Source organism: Pongo pygmaeus, chromosome 21 (assembly GCF_028885625.2).
Source record: "Pongo pygmaeus isolate AG05252 chromosome 21, NHGRI_mPonPyg2-v2.0_pri, whole genome shotgun sequence".
Lineage (NCBI taxonomy): Eukaryota > Metazoa > Chordata > Mammalia > Primates > Hominidae > Pongo > Pongo pygmaeus.
This window is the reverse complement of record NC_072394.2, coordinates 21,069,377-21,092,941: the sequence shown is the minus strand read 5'-3', so window position 1 is coordinate 21,092,941 and position 23,565 is coordinate 21,069,377. Positions and strand designations below refer to the sequence as shown.

General features: G+C 43.9%; 1 protein-coding gene and 1 long non-coding RNA gene across 2 annotated transcripts in view; one reads left to right on the top strand and one right to left on the bottom strand.

Annotated features, from left to right (window-relative positions):
- The window catches only part of LOC129021897 (uncharacterized), a 19,117-nt gene extending 6,421 nt beyond the window's left edge, over positions 1 to 12,696 (bottom strand). The window contains exons 1-2 of the long non-coding RNA XR_008496169.2: positions 12,551 to 12,696; positions 388 to 493 (exon numbers count right to left, since the gene is read on the bottom strand). This is a non-coding gene — a long non-coding RNA (uncharacterized LOC129021897). The remainder of the gene's footprint in view (positions 1 to 387; positions 494 to 12,550) is intronic.
- Positions 12,248 to 23,565, top strand: NANP (N-acetylneuraminic acid phosphatase). Its single transcript, XM_054467876.2, has 2 exons — positions 12,248 to 12,854; positions 20,559 to 23,565. Exons 1-2 carry the CDS (start codon positions 12,405 to 12,407, stop codon positions 21,213 to 21,215), a joined length of 1,107 nt encoding a protein of 368 aa, XP_054323851.1. The 5' UTR covers positions 12,248 to 12,404; the 3' UTR covers positions 21,216 to 23,565.

Sequence of the window (23,565 nt, the reverse complement as noted above, 5' to 3'; positions counted from 1 at the left end):
AGTTATCAGGTATTCTGATAATACTTTGACAACCTTGTTGGTCAGCTGGTATTAACTTGAGTGTGTTCTAGTTTAGTTATTACTCAATTGGTGTCTTCTCATTTTCACTTCTGACTTCAACAAATGCCTGGAAACTTATTCTGTATTTGACACAGGTCTATGCTATGGGAGAATAATAAATATATTAGTGCTCTCAAAAACTTGCAATAAATGGGCCAGGTGCAGTGGCTCATGCCTGTAATCCCAGCACTTTGGGAGGCCAAGGCAGGCAAATAACTTGAGGTCAGGAGTTTGAGACCAGCCTGGCCAACATGGTGAAACCCCATCTCTACTAAAAATACAAAAATTAGCCAGGCGTGGTGGCAGGCGCCTGTAATCTCAGCTTACCCTTGAGGCTGAGGCACGAGAATCACTTGAGCCTGGGAGGTGGAAGTTGCAGTAAACCAAGATGGTGCCAACACACTCCAGCTTGGGCAACAGAGACAGACTCCATCTAAAAGAAAAGAAAAAAAACCAGCAATAAATACAGGATGATAGATGCAAGCTGGTAATTTGTGGATACTGTTGAGAGCTAAAGAAATAAAGTGCCTGGGATCATGGGATGTAAAAAAATACTTCATGGAGAAAGTGGGCCTCAAGAATGGCTGTGACTAGACCAGTAATTAAGGAAGCAGGGGCCTCCACATTTTAACCTCCTGCACTCACTCTTCAGTAATAAGGGGACAGAAAAGGAGGGGCATGAAAGGAAGTCTTTTTTCATCCTACTTCTAGGGAAACTGCCCCAAGAAAACTTTGGTTGGCAGCTTCTATAAATCATTGTGAATCTTGTGATCCCCAACATGCAGAAGAAACTCCTCTGTTTACATTTAAGTCTCATAGTATTCCATCCTGCAGATATGCCAAATTTTATTTTGGGTTCCTGGAGCACCCAACGGTGGTTTCCACCCTTTTGAATATACAGTGCTGCAGGAAATGTTCTAGTATCTGCATCCTGTAAAAGTTGTGAAAGTATTTCCAAGGGTAAATTCCTAACAGTGGGAATGATTGTTCAAGGGACAGATTATGCCAAATTATTCTCAAAGGAGGCTGCACCAATTTACATTCCCTCCACCGGTACATAAGGGCCTGTTTTCCTACATGGTCACCAGCTCTAACTGTCAAATGTTAAACTTGTGCTTATCCCATATATGTACGTGGTATCTTCTTATAGTTTGGATTTGCATTTCTTAAAATGTGAGTATGACTGACCACCTTTCTGGGATTAATTGGCTGTATTTACTTTTCTATCCTCTGGCCAAGCTAAGTGTTAAGAATCCAGGGAAGATACAATTTTGAGTCATCAGCATATACATACAGATGGTATTTAAAGTCATAAAAGTGAATGAGATCACCAAAGAAGTGAGTATAATTAAGCAGCCCTGGGGCACTCCAATATCAGAAAGTCAGGGAAACGGGAAGAACCAGAAAAGAGGCTATGAAGAGTAGTCAGTGAGCTGGGAAGAAAATGAAGAAAGTGTGGTGTCCCAAAAGCCAAGCAAAGAAAGTTTATCAGCTGGGCACGGTGGCTTATGCCTGTAATCCCAGCACTTTGGGAGGCCAAGGTGGGTGGATCACTAGAGGTCAGGAGTTCAAGACCAGCCTGGGAAACATAGTGAAACCCCATCTCTACTAAAAATACAAAAATTAGCTGGGCATGGTGGTGCTCACCTGTAACCCCAGCTTCTTAGGAAGGTGAGGCAGGAAAATTGCTTGGACCCAGGAGGCGGAGGTTGCAGTGAACCAGGATTGTGCCACTGCACTGCAGTCTGGTCAACAGACAACAGAGTGAGGCTCCATCTCAAAAAGAAAAACAGAAAGAGAAAAAAAAAGCTTATCAAGGAGAAAGCAGTGACTGGCTAGTCCAAATGCTACTGATAGGACAAATAAGAAGAGGCCAGGAAACGGCGATTGAAGAGCAAGGTGAAGGTCATTGGTGGCCTGACAAGAGTAGTTTTCAGTGGAGTGGCGTCAGTGAAATGCTAAGTGGAGTGGATTCAAAGGGTGGGAGAACTTTGAAGATGCAAATCCAAGGAGGAAAGAATTGCTGAAAGATGTCCCTCAGTAAGGGTGGGATCCAGCGAACAACAGAAAGGGCTGGCGGTAGCTGGGTAGATATGGAGCCTAAGATTCTCTTCTGGTTGCTTCTGTTTCATCCCTATAAACCTGACAATGTCCTAATCTGAGAAAACTTTAAACCAGAAGGTACACTTGCTCTTGAAGCCGTTCAGTTGTAATAAACTTGCACAGGGGAGGTAGTTGGGAAGGGCCAGGGGAACTTCCCCTAAGGTAGGAGACGACAGGCTCAACACTGGGCATCAGCATCTGCACAACAATGGTGCCATTCTGCAGACGGAAGAATGCAGGAGAAACATCACTACAGTTCCATTTCCATTGGTTCCTAGATCAAGTCTCACAGTCACAAATCTTTTCTTTTTTTTTTTTTTTTTTGAGGCAGGGTCTTATTGTTGCCGAGGCTGAAGTGCAGAGGCAGGACCACAGCTCACTGTAGCCTCAACCTCCTCAGCTCAAGCTATTCTCCCACCTCAGCCTCCCGAGCAGATGGGACCACAGGCACACACCACTACACCCAGCTAATTTTCAAATTTTTTGTAGATATGGGGTCTCACCATGTTGCCCAGCCTGGTCTCAAACTCCTGGCCTAAAGCAATCTTACTGCCTCAGCCTCCCAAAGTGCTGAGGTTATAGGCATGAGCCACTGAGAACAGTGACTTACAAATCTTCTATTCAAACCTTGTTTCCTGCAAATTTGAAGATGTCCTGTAACTACTAGTGTTAATCTACCAAAATGGCAGTTTAAGTACTGTGCTTAGCAAACAGGTCCATCTGTAATGAGTCTGTACATCTCACCTCCTTAAAATGCTACAGGAAGACTCATTCATCCACAAATATTAACTGTAACATCCTGAAGTTTCCAGACATTTAATTTAGAAGGAATTAAAGCTGTCAGGCAGGGTGTGGTGGCTCACACTTATAATCCAAGCATTTTGGGAGGCTGAGGCAAGAGGATTGTTTGAGCCTGTGAGTTTGAGACCAGCCTGGGCAATATAGGGAGACCTCCTGTCTACAAAAAAAGAGGGCAAGAAATAACCAAAATCAGAGCAGAACTGAAGGAGATAGAGACACAAAAAAACCTTTCAAAAAATGGATGAATCCATGAGCTGGTTTTTTGAAAAGATCAACAAAATTGATAGACCACTAGCAAGACTAATAAAGAAGAAAAGAGAGAAGAATCAAATAGATGCAATAAAAAATGATAAAGGAGATATCACTACCGATCCCACAGAAATACAAACTATGATCAGAGAATACTATAAGCACCTCTACACAAATAAACTAGAAAATCTAGAAGAAATGAATAAATTCCTGGACACATACACCCTCCAAAGACTAAACCAGGAAGAAGTTGAATCTCTGAATTGACCAATAACAGACTCTGAAATTAAGGCAATAATTAATAGTCTACCTACCAAAAAAAGTCCAGGACCAGATGGATACACAGCCAAATTCTACCAGAGGTACAAAGAGGAGCTGGTACCATTCCTTCTGAAACTATTCCAATCAACAGAAAAAGAGGGAATCCTCCCTAACTCATTTATGAGGCCAGCATAATCCTGATACCAAAGCCTGGCAGAAACACAACAAAAAAAGAGAATTTTAGACCAATATCCCTGATGAACATCAATGCAAAAATCCTCAGTAAGACACTGGCAAACCGAATCTACCAGCATATCAAAAAGCTTATCCACCACATTTCAGTTGGCTTCATCCCTGGGATGCAAGGCTGGTTCAACATTCACAAATCAATAAACATAATCCATCATATAAACAGAAACAATGATAAAAACCACATGATTATCTCAATAGATGCAGAAAAGGCCTTTGACAAAATTCAACAGCCCTTCATGCTAAAAACTCAAAAAACTAGATATTGATGGAAAGTATCTTAAAATAATAAAAGCTATTTATGAAGCTCTTGTTATTTTATACAAACCCACAGCCAATATCATTCTGAATGGGCAAAAATTGGAAGCATTCCCTTTGAAAACCAGCACAAGACAAGGATGCCCTCTCTCACCACTTCTATTCAACATAGTGTTGGAAGTTCTGGCCAGGGCAATCAGGCAAGAGAAAGAAATAAAGGGTATTCAGTTAGGAAAAGAGAAAGTCAAATTGTCCCTGTTTGCAGATGACATGATTGCATATTTAGAAAACCCCATCATCTCAGCCCCAAATCTCCTTAAGCTGATAAGCAACTTCAGCAAAGTCTCAGGATACAAAATCAATGTGCAAAAATCACAAGCATTCTTATACACCAATAACAGACAGAGAGCCAAATCATGAGTGAACTCCCATTCACAACTGCTACAAAGAGAATAAAATACCTAGGAATCCAACTAACAAGGAATGTGAAGGACCTCTTCAAGGAGAACTACAAACCACTGCTCGAGGAAATAAGAGAGGACAAAAAGGAATGGAAAAACATTCCATGCTCATGGATAGGAAGAATCAATATCGTGAAAATAACCATACTGCCCAAGGTAATTTATAGATTCAATGCCATCCCCATCAAGCTACCAATGTTTTTCTTCACAGAATTGGAAAAGACTATTTTAAAGTTCATATGGAACCAAACAAGGGCCTGCATAGCCAAGACAATCCCAAGCAAAAAGAACAAAGCTGGAGGTATCACACTACCTGACTTCAAATTATACTACAAGGTTACATTAACAAAAACAACATGGTACTGGTACCAAAGCAGGTATATAGACCAATGGAACAGAACAGAGGCCTCAGAAATAACACCACACATCTACAACCATCTGATCTTTGACAAATCTGAAAAAAAACAAGAAATGGAGAAAGGATGCCCTATTTAATAAATGGTGCTGGGAAAACTGGGTAGCCACATGTAGAAAGCTGAAACTGGATCCCTTCCTTACACCTTATACATAAATTAATTCAAGATGGATTAAAGACTTAAATGTTAGACTAAATCCATAAAAACCCTAGAAGAAAACCTAGGCAATACCATTCAGGACACAGGCGTGGGCAAGGACTTCATGACTAAAACACCAAAAGCAATGGCAACAAAAGTCAAAATTGACAAATGGGATCTAATTAAACTAAAGAGCTTCTGCATGGCAAAAGAAACTACCATCAGAGTAAACAGGCAACCTACAGAATGGGAGAAAATTTTTGCAATCTACGCATCTGACAAAGGGCTAATATGCAGAATCTACAAAGAACTTCAACAAATTTACAAGAAAAAAACAACCCCACCAAAAATTGGGCAAAGGATATGAACAGACACTTCTCAAAATAGGACATTTTTATGCAGCCAATAGACACATGAAAAAATGCTCATATCACTGGTCATCAGAGAAACGCAAATCAAAACCACAATGAGATACCATCTTATGCCAGTTAGAATGGCAATCACTAAAAAGTCAGGAAACAACAGATGCTGGAGAGGATGTGGAGAAATAGGAATGCTTTTACACTGTTGGTGGGAGTGTAAATTAGTTCAACCATTGTGGAAGACAGTGTGGCGATTCCTCAAGGATCTAGAACTAGAAATACCATTTGACCCAGTGATCCCATTACTGGGTAGTATATACCCAAAGGATTATAAATCATGCTAGTATAAATACACATGCACATGTATGTTTATTGTGGCACTATTCACAATAGCAAAGACTTGGAACCAACCCAAATGTTCATCAATGATAGATAGATTAAGAAAATTGGTACATATACACCATGGAACACTATGCAGCCATAAAAAAGGATGAGTTCATGTCCTTTGCAGGGACATGGATAAAGCTGGAAACCATCATTCTCAGCAAACTATCACAAGGACAGAAAACCAAATACTGCATGTTCTCACTCATAGGTGGGAATTTAACAAAGAGAACACCTGGACACAGGGCGGGGAACATCAAACACCAGGGCCTATTGCGGGATGGGGGCCTGAGGGAGGGATAGCATTAGGAGAAATACCTACTGTAAATGACAAGTTAATGGGTGCAGCAAACCAATATGACACATATATACCTATGTAACAAACCTGCACGTTGTGCACACGTACCCTAGAACTTAAAGTATAATTTAAAAAAAAGAAAAAAGAAAAGAAAACAGAGGGGCTCCGTTACAGGCTTCAAACAGAGAGAAAGCCAGAGCCACCTACAGCCGAGTCAATGTGGGGATTCCCGCAATGCCTCGGCCAACTGAAGGGTAGAGCATGAAACACACAGTCATTTGATGGTAATTATCTTGAAAAGATCAGACCAGTGATACTTCTGCAAGGAGACCAATTCTGCAACAATTCCTTCCATATATTAGTCACTATCTCACAATTATTTTGCCTTTTCTAATCAGCAGCTAGGCATTTGAAGCCCTTTCTTGAACACATTTATCATCTCCAATATTATGTGGAGACAACCAATTTTATTTACCCATGCTAAGCCTACCACAATCTCATTTGTAATTAGAGAAGTATGCGTGAGGGAAATGATTTGTTGTTGCTAAATTAGGTCCAATGTTCCCATCCTTGATGTGTCTGGTGTGTTTATAACATGCCCTCCGCGGCTAGCGGCAGGCAGACTCAGGGTACCCAACAACATTCTTCCCTAAATCAAAGTTCATCGTGACTTTTCCTATCTAAGTTGCTTCAGGAATTGTCCCAGCTGTCCCCAGCCTGTCCAAGGAGTTCCCTGCTGGAGATTGTTCCCAGTCCACTAGAACTGAACCTGAAATTGACTTTGCCTAACTCTAGTAAGATCTGCAGACAAGGAAGAAACCAGGAAATGGTGGCCAAAGAAAGACACTGTGGCACCTCAAAAGTGACAAAACATTGAGAAGCAATGCCCCTCGTAATTCTCCATCTCTGTCCAAATGGGCACTTCCTGGGGAACCAGGAATGCACTTCTGATCAGCAGAAGGGTATCTTAGGAAGGACATTCACTGCCCATTCCTCACCCAACCCTTGCTGGTTCCAGGCTTCACCTGAATGGGTGTCTCTCCTTCTCCTGATGGCAAACTCAAGGGCTCTGAAGAGCTAATACGTTTCCAGGTCAGGAATGACCCACAATATAACTCAGTCTGTGTTATAACTCCCCTCTTTCTAACCCTTTTAACTTCCCAGTACAGAGCAGACAGCTGTGCTCAGGAACCGTGTCTCCCATGGGTCTTTATTTGGGGAATATGACAAGGAAAAAATGGGACACATACTTTCAGGTGTCACAAGGGAGAGGATGATCCAGCAGCAGTTTTCCCCTTCTTTTCCTGTTAAAGTCCTACCTGACAGCCTACCCCATAGAGAAGCCTCATAGGAATTAAGATATTCCAGATATTCTTAGGAAAACGAAATATTGAAGAATGGCTTCCTGAGCCGATAATGGTGGTATATTTGAAAAACAGACCAGAGTGCCATGTTTAAAAGCCTGAAGTCATAAAAGGTATTATGAATGGATGGATGGGGAACTTCTACGAGCAGAATTCATTGATGTCACTGTAAACGATGAATGCTGTCACTTTTTTTTATATACAACAAGAAGATATGCTGCTGCCTCCAGACCTCATTGTAGAAGCTGTCAGGCTCACTGAAATGGCATTATATAAGCTACTTATGATGATATGAGGGAAAATATAAGGTTAAGAGATCTTTATCTGCTATCTATGGAAATGTGCTTCCACACAAAGGCAGTACATGAAATAACCTTCCGGACGTTGGGGGAACTGTAAAGTGAGATTAACTAGCAGAGACAAATCTGCATTCAAATTGTTTGTGCTCAACCCTGATGCCTTGGTCTCATGAACACACAGTTGTTTTTCTAGCTTTCTCTATGTAAAATCCCACTCCCGAATTTTACAGCACTCGTTGGTGTTACCGATTCACAAGTGAACCAACAAAAAATTCATGCCCCACCTTCCAGAAGATAGAGAGGCTGCTGGGAACAGCTGCCCAGCCACAGATGACATCTCCCAGCCTCCCTTGTCTTTGTCATGGCCAAACAATAGGCTACAAGCAGAGGGGAGGGGGTCATTTCCAGGCCAGGGTTTTTTAAAATCAGGTGTGCTTCCCCGATGATCTCTCCAGGTTTCCAGTGCCCAGGGATAGAGGATTCCCAGGCTCTAGGGGATGGTGAAGCTATGACAAGAAAAACCCTGGGCCTTGCGTCACCCCATGGAGAAGTGACACCACCAACCCAGGACCAATCCACACCGTACTTTATATAAATGAGAAGTGAACTTCTATTTCACTGCCCAGCCAACTAAAATTTGCAGTTTGTTACAACAGTTAGTGTTATCTTTATTAGTTAATACGGCTTGGCTCTGTGTCCCCACTCAAATTTCATGTCGAATTGTAATCACCAGTGTTGGAGGAGGGGCCTGGTGGGAGATGACTGAATCATGGGGGCAGACGTCCCCCTTGCTGTTCTTGAGATAGAGTTCTCATAAGATCTGTTTGATTGAAAGTGTGTAGCACCTCCCGGCCTCCTCTCTCCTGCCAGCGATGTGAAGATGTGCTTGCTTTCTCTTCACCTTCCACCATGATTGTAAGTTTCCTGAGGCCTCCCCAAAAGCAGAAGCCTGTATAGGCCAAAGAACCATGAGCCAATTAAACCTCTTTTCTTTGTAAATTAAAAAAAAAAAAAAATTAGCCAAGCATGCTGCCACATGCTGGTGGGAGGACCACTTGAGCCCAGGAGACAGAGGCTGCAGTGAGCCGAGATTGCGTCACTGCCCTCCAGCCTGGGCAACAGAGCAAGACCCTGTCTCAAATAATATTAATTAAAAAAATAAAGCTGGCCGGGTGCAGTGGCTCATGCCTGTAATCCCAGCACTTTGGGAGGCCGAGGCAGGCGGATCAACTGAGGTCAGGAGTTCGAGACCGGCCTGGCCAACATGGCAAAACCCCATCTCTACTAAAAATACAAAAATTAGCCAGGCATGGTGGCACGCACCTTTAATCCCAGCTACTAGGGAGACTGGGGCAGGACAATTGCTTGAAGCTGGGAACTGAGATCACGCCACTGCACTCCAGTCTGGGCAACAGAGTGAGACTCTGTCTCAATCAATCAATCAATCAATCAAGGTGTCAGCCAGGCATGGTAGCTCATGCCTGTAATCCCAGCACTTTGGGAGGCCGAGGCAGGCGGATCACCTGAGGTCAGGAGTTTGAGACCAGCCTGGCCAACAGAGAGAAACCCCGTCTCTATTAAAAATGCAAAATTAGCCAGGCATGGTGGTGCATGCCTGTAGTCCCAGATACTTGGGAGGTTGATGCAGGAGAATTGCCTGAACCCAGGAGGTGGAAGTTGCAGTGAGCTGAGATCACACCATTGCACTCCAGCCTGGGCGAAACTCCATCTCAAAAAAAACAGTTAATAATAAAATAATAAAGCTGTCAGGTTTTACTGCATCTAGCCATTATTCAAGTAGCAAAGTTGCAAGGAGCCGAAGACCCATGGGACATGACCAACTCAGCATTCGGCTGGAGGCTATATGATCAAACAGCAAACTGTTTATCATGAATGCAGGATGTGGGCAAATTCACACTGCCCTGCCACCAAAAGGTTTGCTGAAGGACATCACTCCCTGGTGCCAGGCTCCTTAAAGTTATCTATTGAGAAATCTAGTGCCTATTGTCCAAAGGATGCAGTCTCACAAGCCTGCTGTGAACCAAATGGCCGACTATTACCAGACAATCACCCTCCTTCTCGCTGTCTCTTTTGCCTAATAAATACGGAGGGCTGTGTAAAGCTCAGGCCCCTTGTCCACTAGAGGCAAGGTGCCCCCTGACCCCTTCTTCCAAATATACTTTTATCTCTTGTCTTTCATTCCCGTGTTCCCGCCCTTTGTTCAGTCCCCCTAGGTCCGTGCTGGTTACATAGTGGTGCCTGCACAGGGACTGATGGCTGTAGTATATCCTCTGTCCTTTTTCCTATCTATTGGAGGAGGAGGCTTAGGTAAGACCTCTGTTTCCTCTTTGTTATTTTGGCCCGGTGATATTAGGGCTGAGGGAAGAGGAGGTGATAAGGCAGGTGATGGTTTCTTCTCCTTCCTCTTTTTAGGATCTTCTGTATGTAACTGAGCCACGGCTGCTCAAATTAAAGCCCATAACGTTAAAGATTTTACTGGGACCTGATGCCTTTGCACCTGATGTTGTTTAAGGTTTATCCCCACTTGTTCCCAGAGTTCTACATCTAGCATTCCTTCCTCTGGGAACCATGGGCTTTGTACTCCATTATTGACCACACTAGTTTTTAATTCCTTCAACAACTTAAATTCCTGTGGAGTGTGTTCATGAATAACCTACTGTGGATTATTTGGATCAGGCCTTATGGAAACAGGAAAAGCACAAGGTCCTAAGGGCTCTCCAGCTATGACAGCAGAGTGTAAAATTCTTTGTATTAGGGTTTCTATTTCTACTACCGAAGGAGGCGGTATCGATGTTTCTGCAATTGGAGGAGGCGGTATAGGCCAATTTTAATCCTCCCTCTCCTGTTTTTTATTTTCAATTGGTGCTATGCGTGGGACAACAGATTCAGATTTTTATGAACAGCAACAGAATAGGGTGCTCTACACAAAGTTGGACAGGTCATGGGATGCCATTAGACGACTTGTCACAAAAGGAAATTGTCAAACAACGCATCCCCTTAAAAGGATTATACAGACTGCTATGCCTCATCTAACCTTAGATTTTTGCCTAAATCAGCAAACAACGAACTCTGCCTGCAAGTCAGAAAACAAAAAAAAGCTGTTCCAATCCTATAAGCTTCCTGTGCCTATAGTTTTAGGCTAAATTGATTCTGACATTTCAGTCAATTAAAAGTAACTCCAATTAATTCACCATAATTTTGGCTGATTGCTAATCTAAATGTCCACAATTGATAGGCTAGCCCTATACGTCAACGAGGTAAGCACAGAAAGGAGTCATGGTTTTGAGGAATGCCTGTGGGTTTATTCTCCACCGTAGCAATGAGATGTCAACTGTGATTGTGCTCCATAAAATATAAAGACTGTAGGTAGTCTAACGCTGCAGAAGAAACTCCTATTAATATAAAGATAAACCAATTAATCTAACCTACTGAACATCAGTGGTCTGTTAAGGAGTTCCGCCAGCGAAGTGAGAGACTGGCAATTTTTTTCTCTAAAGAGCTAAATAATGAATATTTTAGGATTCCAGCCACGTGGTCTCACTTGCAATTACTCAACTCTGTCTGCTTCTATATGGCAAAAGCAGCCACAGAAGATACAGAAATGAATGTGTGCACTGTGTTCTAATGCAACTATGGGCACTAAAATTTCTTGATTTTCATGTGTAACAAAATACTGTTATTTTGATTTTTTAAATCCATTTACAAATGTAAAAATCACCCTTAGCCAGGCGCGGTGGCTCACCCCTGTAATCCCAGCTCTTTGGGAGGCCAAGACGGGTGGATCACGAAGTCAGGAGTTCGAGACCAGCCTGGCCAACATGGTGAAACTCCGTCTCTACTAAATATACAAAAATTAGCCGGGGGTGGTGGCGTGCGCCTGTAACCCCAGCTACTCAGGAGGCTGAAGCAGGAGAACTGCTTGAACCCGGGAGGCGGAGGTTGCAGTGAGCCGAGATTGCGCCACTACACTCCAGCCTGGGTGACAGAGCAAGACTCCACCTCGAAAATAAAAATAAATTTAAAAATAAAAAAACCACTTAGCTCACTGGCTAAACAAAATCAGGTAATTGGCCTGTACCTGACAGTCAATTTCTGGTCACTAATGATGACCACATATCCAAATTACAGTAAAGTTACCCAAGAGAGACAAAGATTAGAGATTAGTGTCACGATCCCCGTTCTGCCAGCACTAGAGGACAAGAGTTGCTACATCCCTTTCGCGGGTTTAAAAGGCGGTCGACGTCCCTCAACCTCTTGCTATGCCTGAAAACAACCGAGTAAAAGGCATCCAAAGACCTGAGAATGCAAGGTTTCAGGAAAGCAATCAGGAAGGGCAAAACATGGGGCAGCCACTACATAGCCCCTCCGTCTTAGGGCACAGGTACTGAACGGGTTGTAAGAGACCCAAGTCACATCCTTCAGAAACGTGCTGGCGCGGGCCCAGGCAGACAGGGATTCCACCTCGGCGAAGGCCGCAAATGGCGCGAGGCGGGAAGGCGCAGGCTCCACCCTCCGCAGTCCCCAGATCACCGACAGTGACCTGCGCGCACAGGCAGGCTAGGACCGCGGGCGCTCAAGGCAGACACCGGGCCCGCCGACGTCTCCGCGCCGCCCGCCCGGCCACCCGGAGAGCCCGCTGCCCAGCGCCTGGCAGCGCGGACAACCTCCCTCGGGGCAGTGATGATGGTCCCTCGCGCCGGAGAGCCCAGGGAGGAAAGAGATAAGCGGAAAGACACCAGGGAAGAGCACCACGCTTCGGACCAACCCCAGCCACAGCCACAGCCACTGCCACTAAGAAGTCGCCGCACCCGGAGGCGCCGACGTACGTTTCCAGCGCTCTTGAGAGACCAGACCCTGGGAGTCTCGCGGGATCTCACTTTTCTCGGCGGCGCAGGGAATGAAACCGATCGCGGGAATTCCACCCGCGCCGGGAGATGGTCTGGTGACCTCGCGGCTCCTCCCACGTCTCGCTGGGCAGCCCGCCTTGCGCATGCGCAGGCGGCGGTGGCAAGGCTACGGTTCGCGCGAGCGGCCGGCGCTATGGGGCTGAGCCGCGTGCGGGCGGTTTTCTTTGACTTGGACAACACTCTCATCGACACGGCCGGGGCGAGCAGGAGAGGCATGTTGGAGGTAACGTCCCCTCCCGTGGCGCTCCTCTGGGCGGGGTCAGTGCGCCCCGCCCCGTCCTACGCGCTCACTTCCCCTTGACCCCACTTCCACCCTGGCGCCGCGGGCCGCTCTTGCTGGTTGAGACCTCTGGAGCGTCCGGGTGCGGAGGTGGCTGGAGACGCGCGGGCCCTGCGGGTCTGCTTTCCCTGGCCTGGCGGCCGCTCGTCACCCAATCTCGAACCCTGGAGCGGCTGCTCGCAGGTGCCTCGGCGCTCGGTACGCGGAAGGGCTCCGTGACGGCTGCCACGGTGGCGGAGGTGCCCGTGGGCGCGGGAGGCGACAGCAAAGCCGCGAGACCAGGCGCTGGGCCCGCCCCCGGTCAGGCTGTCGGTGTGGAGCTCGACAGAGGGTCGTGTCCCCCACGCGACTTTCGGGGGTGCTGGGAGGAGACTTGGTAGAGTTAGCCCCAGTGTTGACCCTTGAAGGGACACGGCTGTCAGTACCGAGCCTGGACTTAAGCCCTGCTTTAGAGAATTGTCCCCGTAGAACTCCTTCTGACCTCCCTGGCGGGGTGGTGGTCACCGTGGCTTTCTGAGGTGACACAGCAAAAGCCCGTGCTGCGAGGGAATGCCCTTCCTGAGGCGCTCCTCCGCGGCACTGCCCCTCTACACGCGCGGAGGCGGTTTCAGACCTTCCCGTGTTCCAGCCCCAGTCCACCCCGGCTTCCCTTTCTCTGCCTTCAGCTTCAAGGGGAAAGGGAAGGATTTATCAGATGTGGAAAACCCACTTTCAAAAGCTAATTCATCCAAACCTGAGCGCCCCGTCCTCTTCATGCTTCATCAGTTAGTTTTTGTGTCCCTGGATCTTCCACTACCTCATCCGTTTTCTTTTTAGCTGCATTCCACTCCTGCCGCATATTCATGTTTGCCCCATAGTTTTAAAAAATCTGTAAAAAGGATGCCTCCCTTTGGGCTATTCTTCCTGCTATAGATGTTGCCTGTCTCTCTTGACAGCCATGTTTTCCCGGAGAAATCTATACCCGTTATCTCCTTGTCTCTACCTCCTATTTATTACTAAATCCATCGTAATGTCGCTTTATCTTCACCGCTAGACTGAAATAGACTTGCTGGGTCACTAGGCAGTCCCAAATTGCCGGAATCCGTAGACATTTTTAAAGTCTGTCTTCATGACTTTACTGAGGCATTCCACACTTTTAACTTGTTGGCCTCCACCTCAGGGGTGCCACCCTGTGCCATATTGCCTCCAGTATCTCTCACTGCAGATGTTAAATATTTACCTGTGTGTTATTAGTAAGCTGAGTCCTGTGCATTTCAATTAAATTATTGCTTTAGGCCAATTCTTGCTGTAGGCCCAGAGTTTGGGCTTTAAAATCAGACATTTGAATATGAATCACAGCTCTTCCAAAACCAAGCTGAAAGTGCCTCAAGGAATTAACCACTCGGAGCCTTATATCTTCATAAAATGTGAATTATATTAGTCCTCAGTAACCCTGTAATACTTGGGAAGCCCATAGGTGCAGTGTCCACTCAGTGAATTATAGCACCTTCCACCCTCGTACGCTGTCTGTCCACCACTGCATATGCCCCGTGCGTGTCTCAGTTACAGCTGAACTCATCTCTCACCTAGACTGTTGCTGTGGGCTTGTCTCCAGGTTTACCACATCCAGTGTGTCCTCCACATTCTTGCCACAGCAATATTTTTAAAACAAAGACTAAATCGTATGCCTCCCTGGTCTTTACACCCTCACTTATAGTAGTGCTGTATTTTGTTCAGATATTTCTTAATGCATCTGTCAAAGGATATTTCAATTAATTTTGCAACTAGGTGCCTACTACTAAATAGTGAGCTTCTTGGGAGGGAACAAGCTGTCTTAATTATCCTCGTTTGACACATGGCAAATGTTAAATAAATGTTGGATGGATGGATACAAATTTTTACTTCGAGACTTGGTTCTATTACTGCCTCCTTTATAATTACAAATCATTGTAAATAATTTATGAATGGGCCGGGCGCGGTGGCTCACGCCTGTAATCCCAGCACTTTGGGAGACCGAGATGAGCGGATCACGAGGTCAGCAGATGGAGACCATCCTGGCTAACACGGTGAAACCCCGTCTCTACTAAAAATACAAAAATTAGCCGGGTGTGTTGGCGGGCGCCTGTAGTCCCAGCTACTCGGGAGGCTGAGCCAGGAGAATGGCGTGAACCCGGGAGGCGGAGCTTGCAGTGAGCCGAGATCGCGCCATTGCACTCCAGCCTGGGCGACTCCGTCTCAAAAAATAGTAATAATAATAATTTATGAATGGAGGAAGAGGGAAAGGTCCAGCCATTTATGGCCTTGAGCTTGGGGAGAAGGGGTCATATACTGACTGTATGTATCAACTTTAATTTTTTTTCTAATCACCTAGGGAAGTTATTTTTTTCCTCCCTCTTTAGACGTGTTTTTCATGGTAATTACTCAAGAGGAACTTTTCTACAGAAGCCTGGAGTTTCTCAGTGAACAAAGCAGAAGAGATTTCTGCATTTGTGAATTTACTTCTTAGTGGGTATGGCAGTGAACATAATAAATATTTACAGGAGTGATAGAAAAAGCAGAGAGGGTAACAAATCAACATTTTAAATAGACTGGTCAGATTTGGCCTCATCGAGTAGGTGATGTTTGTGCACAGATTTGAAATAAAAACAACAGAAGCGCTGCTTGAATTGCTAGGCTGAGTGCAGGCCTCATTTTGTGAGCGTGTTTTAAAATTATTAATAGTTTTATTTGGAATTCATCCCCTTCTGTCGTGCTAGATCCCTATTGATTTCAGAAGGGATAGCACCATGTTCAAGAGGCTGAAGATGAGACCCGGAGCCAGCAAATGAGAAAGGGTTTTTGAGGGAACTTATATACAAGACGGTCCATTGGCGGCAGGCTGGACAGAACTGCAGCCACTTGTAAAAAGAATGCAGTTTATATAGCATTTTCACTTAGCACCGTCCCTGCAGCACCCTCCTCCTGGCTACCTTCATTTAATGGAAAAAAAAAAAGGGGCCTGTATCCCCTCTGCAACCTGAGTTCCGCAGGATGAGATGGGCCATGGTTCGGATCTTCCTCATAAATAAGGAATGAATCTCTGGATTGGACACTCCTGGACTCCTTATCTTGGAACCCGAATACACATTCCTCATAGACCACAGGGTCATTCTAAGGGTGTGCGTAAGTTAGTGCTGTCAGGTGCACCTGCTATACGCTTCATATCCAAATGATTAGTATTCAGAATACACTTTTCTTAAAGTGTTGTAAAGTATTAGATGGTTCCCAAACTAAGCCCTCAAAAAGTCTTTTAAAATCAGTTAGCTAAACTAAAGTATTGATGATACTAACTTTAGTTCTGGGTCTAGGGAGCAGACAGAAGAATAGTTTCCTTTTTTGTATATGTTCAGAGAGAGCCTTAAAATAGAGTTTTGAAGTGGGTGAAGTTTGAGTTCATATTAGTCTACTAACTGATAGCCCTTCTGTCAGAGCAGGGCCCCTTTCTTCAGGCCAGCGAGCACCTTGTGGGCTTCTTTTTCAGCCCTGCCTTACCAGTCACACACAAAGTATCACGCCTCCAAGTAAGAGAGCTGTTTCCTTCACCTCCAGTTCAATCAATACTCCCATTTTCAGTGCAGGTGTTAAAAGAGTTTGTAATAACGCATACTAATTCAGGGTAGGTGTTGATTTCTGTTTGAACTAATAAATGAATGCTGATAAACTTTTTTCCTAAAGATGTTAATATTGTTAAAATGCTACTTACTGTCCCACACCAACCTGTAATTAGTTGCTGTATGACAAAATGAGGAAGTTAATTGAAGGGATAGACTAGGAAGAGATTTTGAAACTTGGGAGTGGCATACCATGCCTTTATAAACATCTCCCTTTTAAGGTGAGCAAATCCTGCTTTTTCAGAGCCCCAAGAATGTGCTTAATGAAGTGTCAGTTGAAGTAACAGGAAATTGGGTCTGTATTGGGAGCCAATAGGAAACTGGGTCTGTATAGGAGCTGGTTATGAGCCAGCCCCTCTCTGAGCTCAAGCTCTGTGGAGTCCTAGAGGCATGTGTCCTTGCACTGCTGTAGGGTTGCTGAAACTTTGGAGCTCCTGTCAATCATAGCTTAAGAGTCCTTCAATTAATGTTGCTAGCAAAGATGGTGAGATAAACATGGAGATTGAAAAAGCTTTATTTGTTCATAGAAATTTATAAAGCAAAAATTTACGTTTTGCCTCTACCTAAAATTCCTAGGGCTGGTATATTTTTCTTGGGCAGATAAGATTTTTCTTAATGATTACATTTTCTTTTCTTTTTTCTTTTTAAAATTTTTTTTTCTCATATGGCCAAGTCTTCTGATACATTTTCTGATTAGCACAAATACCTCAAAAAATATTTTCCTTTCAGCCAGGCACAGTGGCTCACGCCTGTAATTCCCAGCACTTTGGAAGGCCAAGGCAGGAGGATTGCTTGAGGCTAGGAGTTAAAGACAATCCTGGGCAATACAGCAAGACCCCTGTCTCTACAAAAAAAATTTATTAGCTGGGTATGGTGGTGTGCAGTTGTAGTCCTAGCTATTCGGGGGACTGAAGGGAGATGAGCCCAGGAGTTTGAGGCCACAGTGAACTATAATCATTCCTCTACTGCACTCCATCCAGCCTGAGTAACAGAGCAAGATCCTGTTTGGGGGGAAAAAAAAAAAGACCCTTTTCCTTTGTTGTGATTATTTTACTCTGAAGGAATAAAAACACGTGCGTTTCTCTCTCAGTAGGTGAGTTGAGTTTTTGGTGTGAGTAGCATGCTGCTTATTCCCTAGTCCTGTTACAACAGATATATTTTAACCATAGCTGGGTGCATTTCAAAGAGCAGCATTGCCCGGCATGTTTGACTTTCTTCAGGTGCTCACCTGAACGCAGGATTTCCAGTGCAGACAGTTCATGAGGCGATCCCAGGTTACACGTTAAAGGGTCGGGGAGACAAGAAGGGGAAGGAGTCCAATACGGGTTAGAGCAGCTTAATGAGCAGGTTACTGCTGTGAGCAGCTGGAGATTTCTGGGGAACAGTACACAGAACAGGGTTCAGTTGTGCTCCCCAAGGGGCAAGGAAGCTGTGATATTTATTCGCCATTTCTATCCTACATTTGTTGAGGGCTGCTCCCAAGGCAATACTTTTTAGCCCCATCCTGTGTGTTTAGATACCCTTGTGTGTAGCCAAGTAAAGCCCACAAGCAGAGAGGCCCATACGTGGAGTGGGAAGCCACTGGCGAGTGAATATAGTATGTGCCAAGGGGATTTAGGCAGCACCTGCTATAGCATGGGGTTCAAGGCCCTTCACAAATCATCTGTGAACAGATTCCCCAGTTGCATCTCTTGGCATCTTCCCTCATGTGCCTCCATTTGGGCTCAACTCAGCTTCTCGCTTTTTCCACAAAATTTTAAACTCTTGGCCTTTGTTCATGCTGTTCCTTTGTCTGGAATGATTTTCTTCTCTTCCCATACCCACTTTTTCTGCTTGTTTACTCCTTGGTCTCAATGTGACTTCCTCTGCCAGCTACCCTGTGAAATGACTTCCATATTATTCCCACAGCTTGTTCAAACTACTGTCATGGCATCTCCCCCACCCCCCACCCCATGATTTGTAGTGGTCGTATATTATATTCCCCACCGATAGTGCCCCAACGACAAAGGCCAGTCTCTAGTGCTTAAGACGTAGTGCAAAGGCAAGCATGTGGGCTTTGGAAGTAAGCAGGTATGGATGCAGATCCCAGATGGGCGAGTTATTAACAGTTCTGCACTTCCCTGCCTCATTTGGAACATGGAACTGTCTTGCAGGATTGTAGAAAAGTTTAGAAATAATGTATGTAAGTATGTAGTACAATGCTTGCCACATTAGGGGTTTTAGGAAAAGTTAGAAGACAGGCCAAATGGATTAGTGTTATAAAAGCCACATAAAGAGGCTTGGGAACACGTGAAGAGAGAGTATTTAACTCAAAAGTACAGAATTGGGGCCGGGCGCAGTGGCTCATGCCTGTAATCCCAGCACTTTGGCAGGCAGAGGCAGGAAGATCACTTGAGGTCAAGAGTTCGAGGCTAGCCTGGCCAACATGGTAAAACCCTGCCTCTCCTAAAAATACAAAAATTAGCCAGGCATGGTGGCGGGCATCTATAGTCCCAGCTACGCGGGAGGCTGAAGCAGGAGAATCACTTGAACCCAGGAGGCAGAGGTTGCAGTAAGCTGAGATTGCGCCACTGCACTCCAGCCTGGGCGACAGAGCGAGACTGTATCCAGAAACAAAAAAGTACAGAATTGGGCCAGACACAGTGGCTCACGCCTGTAATCCTAGTAATTTGGAGGCCGAGGCGGGCAGATCACTTGAGGTCAGGAGTTCGAGACCAGCCTGGCCAACATTGTGAAACCCTGTCTCCGCTAAAAATACAAAAATTAACCAGGCGTCGTGGCGGACGCCTGTAATCCCAGCTACTCGGGAGGCTAAAGCAGGAGAATCTCTTGAGCCTGGGCGGTGGAGGTTGCAGTGAGCCGAGCTGGTATCATTGCACTTCAGCCTAAGCTACAGAATGAGACTGTGTCTCAAAAAAAATAAAAGTGTAGAATTGGATCCCATTATAGGTGATAGTCAATTTAGGTCTTCAAAATGTGAAATGGATGTAGATGAGAAAAGATTAGATGAACTAAGTGTTATTTTTTTCTGATGATAGTCAACCACTATTTAGTGGTTGTCAGAAATTTTAAATGTTTTACCAAAAATAAATACAAGGATTTTTTGTTTTTGTTTTGTTTTGTTTTTAAGATGGGGTCTCGATATGTTGCCCATGCTGGTCCTGAACTCCTAAACTCAAGTGATCCTGCCACCTTGGCCTTCCAAAGTGCTGGGATTACAGGCATGAGCCACCACGCCTGGCCCAAAAAGCACAAGTTTTATTTTCATGTCTTCATGACCAGAATGAAAGATGTTGGACTCTAAACTGTCAAACAAAGGATTGTTGCTAGCTATATATGAAGAAGTTGGTTTTAAAAAATGAGTGAGTTCTAGAGCAGTTGGGAGAGCCTCACTTTGTTGTCTCTAAAAATAAGGCCAATTCCCATTACTGGGTATATACCCAAAGGACTGTAAATCATGCTGCTATAAAGACACATGCACACGTATGTTTATTGCGGCATTATTCACAATAGCAAAGACTTGGAACCAACCCAAATGTCCAACAATGATAGACTGGATTAAGAAAATGTGGCACATGTACACCATGGAATACTATGCAGCCATAAAAAATGATGAGTTCATGTCCTTTGTAGGGACATGGATGAAATTGGAAATCATCATTCTCAGTAAACTATCGCAAGAACAAAAAACCAAACACCGCATATTCTCACTCATAGGTGGGAATTGAACAATGAGAACACATGGACACAGGAAGGGGAACATCACACTCTGGGGACTGTTGTGGGGTGGGGGGAGGGGGGAGGGATAGCACTGGGAGATATACCTAAAGTATAATAATAATAAATTAAAAAATAATAATAATAAGGCCAATTCCCACCAGAAACGGTGTAGTTAATAGCTGCTTTAAAGCAGAGGAGTGGAGTTGGAATCTCTCAGCCACTTGTAGGATCACAGCTTCCTAGGGCATGACTATTAAAGACATGCAATGTGTTAATGGAGTTATTTTCCATTATTTAGGTGATAAAACTCTTACAATCAAAATACCATTATAAAGAAGAGGCTGAAATCATCTGTGATAAAGTTCAAGTTAAACTCAGCAAGGAATGTTTTCATCCTTACAATACATGCATTACTGATTTAAGGACTTCACACTGGGAAGAAGCAATCCAGGAAACAAAAGGTGGTGCAGCCAATAGAAAATTGGCTGAAGAATGTTATTTCCTTTGGAAATCTACACGTTTACAGCATATGACATTAGCAGAAGATGTCAAAGCCATGCTTACTGAACTTCGAAAGGAGGTCCGCCTACTTCTATTAACGAATGGGGACAGACAGACCCAGAGGGAGAAGATTGAGGCTTGTGCCTGTCAGTCCTATTTTGACGCTGTTGTTGTAGGTGGAGAGCAGAGAGAGGAGAAACCAGCACCGTCCATATTTTATTACTGCTGCAATCTTCTCGGAGTACAACCTGGGGACTGTGTGATGGTCGGTGACACATTAGAAACCGACATCCAAGGAGGCCTCAATGCAGGATTGAAAGCAACAGTCTGGATCAATAAAAATGGAATAGTGCCACTGAAGTCCTCCCCAGTTCCGCATTACATGGTTTCTTCTGTGCTAGAGTTACCTGCTCTCTTACAAAGTATAGACCACAAAGTCAATATGTCCACTTAAAGCACATAAAAGGGCATGATTATAAATGTTAGAGTCAATTTGCTGAGTATGAAATAAGAAAAGTTAGGGTACTCCACTTACAATAATCCAGCTCTAAGAATAATTTTACTTATGATTTAATGGCCAATATTTTGAAGGTCTTCCCAACCCTATTGCTTCTAAGTTGTAACAACCAACCATTGAGTGGTACTTATATCTGAAAATTCAGATTGCATGAGTTCAGGTCAGTAGTATAGCCCAGAAAATTTGAGGAAATATATTATTTGTTAGTCGGTAACTGGAGCTTTTTAAAATTATGTTATTAATCTTTTAGTATCTTGGCTGCATAATGCCAAGCAGGATTGCTTTACACATGGATGCACAAATGTAAGGTTTATCTTCTGGCCTAAAAACAGATATTTTTAAAAAATAGATTTTCTAAAGCACAGATTTATCAAAGCAAGTGAATCTGGTTAATATGAAATAAGTACTAAGTCACATGCAAATCAAGGTATTTTATAGTGAAATTATTTTGCATATTTTGAAAACATAAACCATAGTTTTTGCCTACTTTGGATGTATACTTTCTTTTATGAACCTGATTTTTCTGTATGACTTTTTTTTTTTTCAGAGGGCAGGGAGCAATTTTTCTATGGCATGTGACAGATTCCTCCAGTTAGAAAAAGCTGTTAAAATCAACACGTGGTGCTCCTTTACCATGACATTTTCTCACCTGTGCACAGTGAGCTGGTAGCTTCCTTTTAGTCTTCACCTCTCAAGGAAATGTTTTTATTGTCTTTTCCCAGACACACAGTGGGGTTGAGGGAGCTAGGCTGTTTTGCTAGAGATAATTGCAAGGCACGTGGCACTAAAAGTCATTTTTCTTCTGTGGATCCGTAAGAGGAACATTTCCTCTGTGTAGCCTAACCATGCAGCCCCCAATCTGTTCCTTTTTTTTTTTTTTGAAATGGGATCTCTGTCACCCAGGTTAGAGTGCTGTGGCACCATCTCTGCTCACTGCAACCTCTGCCTCCTGAGCTCAAGTGATCCTCCCACCTCAAACTCCCAAGGGTGTGTGTGACTACAAGCACACACTACCACGCCCGGCTAATGTTTTTTTTTGTAGAGATGGGATTTTGCCATGTTGCCCAGGCTGGTCTCAAATTCCTGGACTCAAGTGATCCTCCCACCTCAGCCTCCTAAAGTGCTAGGATTACAGGTATGAGCCACTGTGCCTGGCCCCCTCATCTGATAGAAAATTAGATTTTGCTATCAGCCATTTCCCGAGGGCCAATTTAATACTCATGTGACTCTTCTTAGAGTTACCATCTGCCTTAAATTTCCTCTGTTTTTCACATTCTTGGAAATATATCATTGTTTTGCAAATTTCTATATCTAATTCAGGGTTTACCAGGAGCTTAATAATTAATGGCTACATAGCAAGGCATCATCTTGGAACCGGAGAATTTTCTCTAGACTGTTAGGCTAGAGAGTCTCATGATTATCCTAACCAAACCTGGAATAAAGTGGTTAAAAAAAAGTATAAAGGGGCTTATTAAAGTGGTTAATAAATATGATTTAGGTTGGTTTTTGATATGTTTTTCTTCCAACTGTTATATAAGAAACTACTAATGTAAAATAGTAGGCTGTATGTTGGGATGTGTATAGCTATGTCTTCAAGACTAATACTCAGAGAATCAAATTGTAGATTGTACCTATCTGTGAGCCTATTTCTTTAGCCAGTTTTCTGTCTACTTCCAAGAAACAGGATTCTCTGCTTCATGCAAATGCCCTTTTGTGTTTACTTTTCGCTCTAGATTTTTAAAAATGTGATTGTGCCCTTGACTGTCCCAAAGTGCTGCTGCTATAACAGCAAACATTTGTCAACAGAGGATGTTGTAGTTTCAAGTGCAGTACCCATATGACCTTAATCATATTTTAGCTATTTAAAAATTAAGTTGGAGGATTTTGGCAGAAGTAGTCATGGGCATGATTGCTCTGATACATTGGTTGGCGTGTGCTGCAGGGGGCTTGTCCTTTTAACTCCCCCACAGGATGGATGTAGGCAGTGTCACATTCATTATGCTGAGAGTGAAGGTTCATCACTCCTATATCATGGTAGCAAATCTCAACAAGATAGCTTCTAGGATGTTAAGTGAGCAGTTCTCCAGCAGAAATGATGTAGGAGGAAAAAACTGAATAATTGAATTTCCTTGTCTTCACAGTTTGTATTCTACAGAGTACAGTAATGTATTACATTCCATTTGCACCCTTCCTTAGGGAAGAACTTTGTGGTTATCTACCTTCTGAGTGGAATGTTACAGAAAATATTTTAAAATATTGGAATAAACCTATGATTTTATTAATAATA

Excerpts from the sequence above, each read along its gene's own strand:
- NANP (XM_054467876.2), top strand. The coding sequence starts at position 12,405 with ATGATGGTCCCTCGCGCCGGAGAGCCCAGGGAGGAAAGAGATAAGCGG. Across the intron at positions 12,855-20,558 it reads GCAGGAGAGGCATGTTGGAG|GTGATAAAACTCTTACAATC; the intron begins GTAACGTCCCCT and ends TCCATTATTTAG.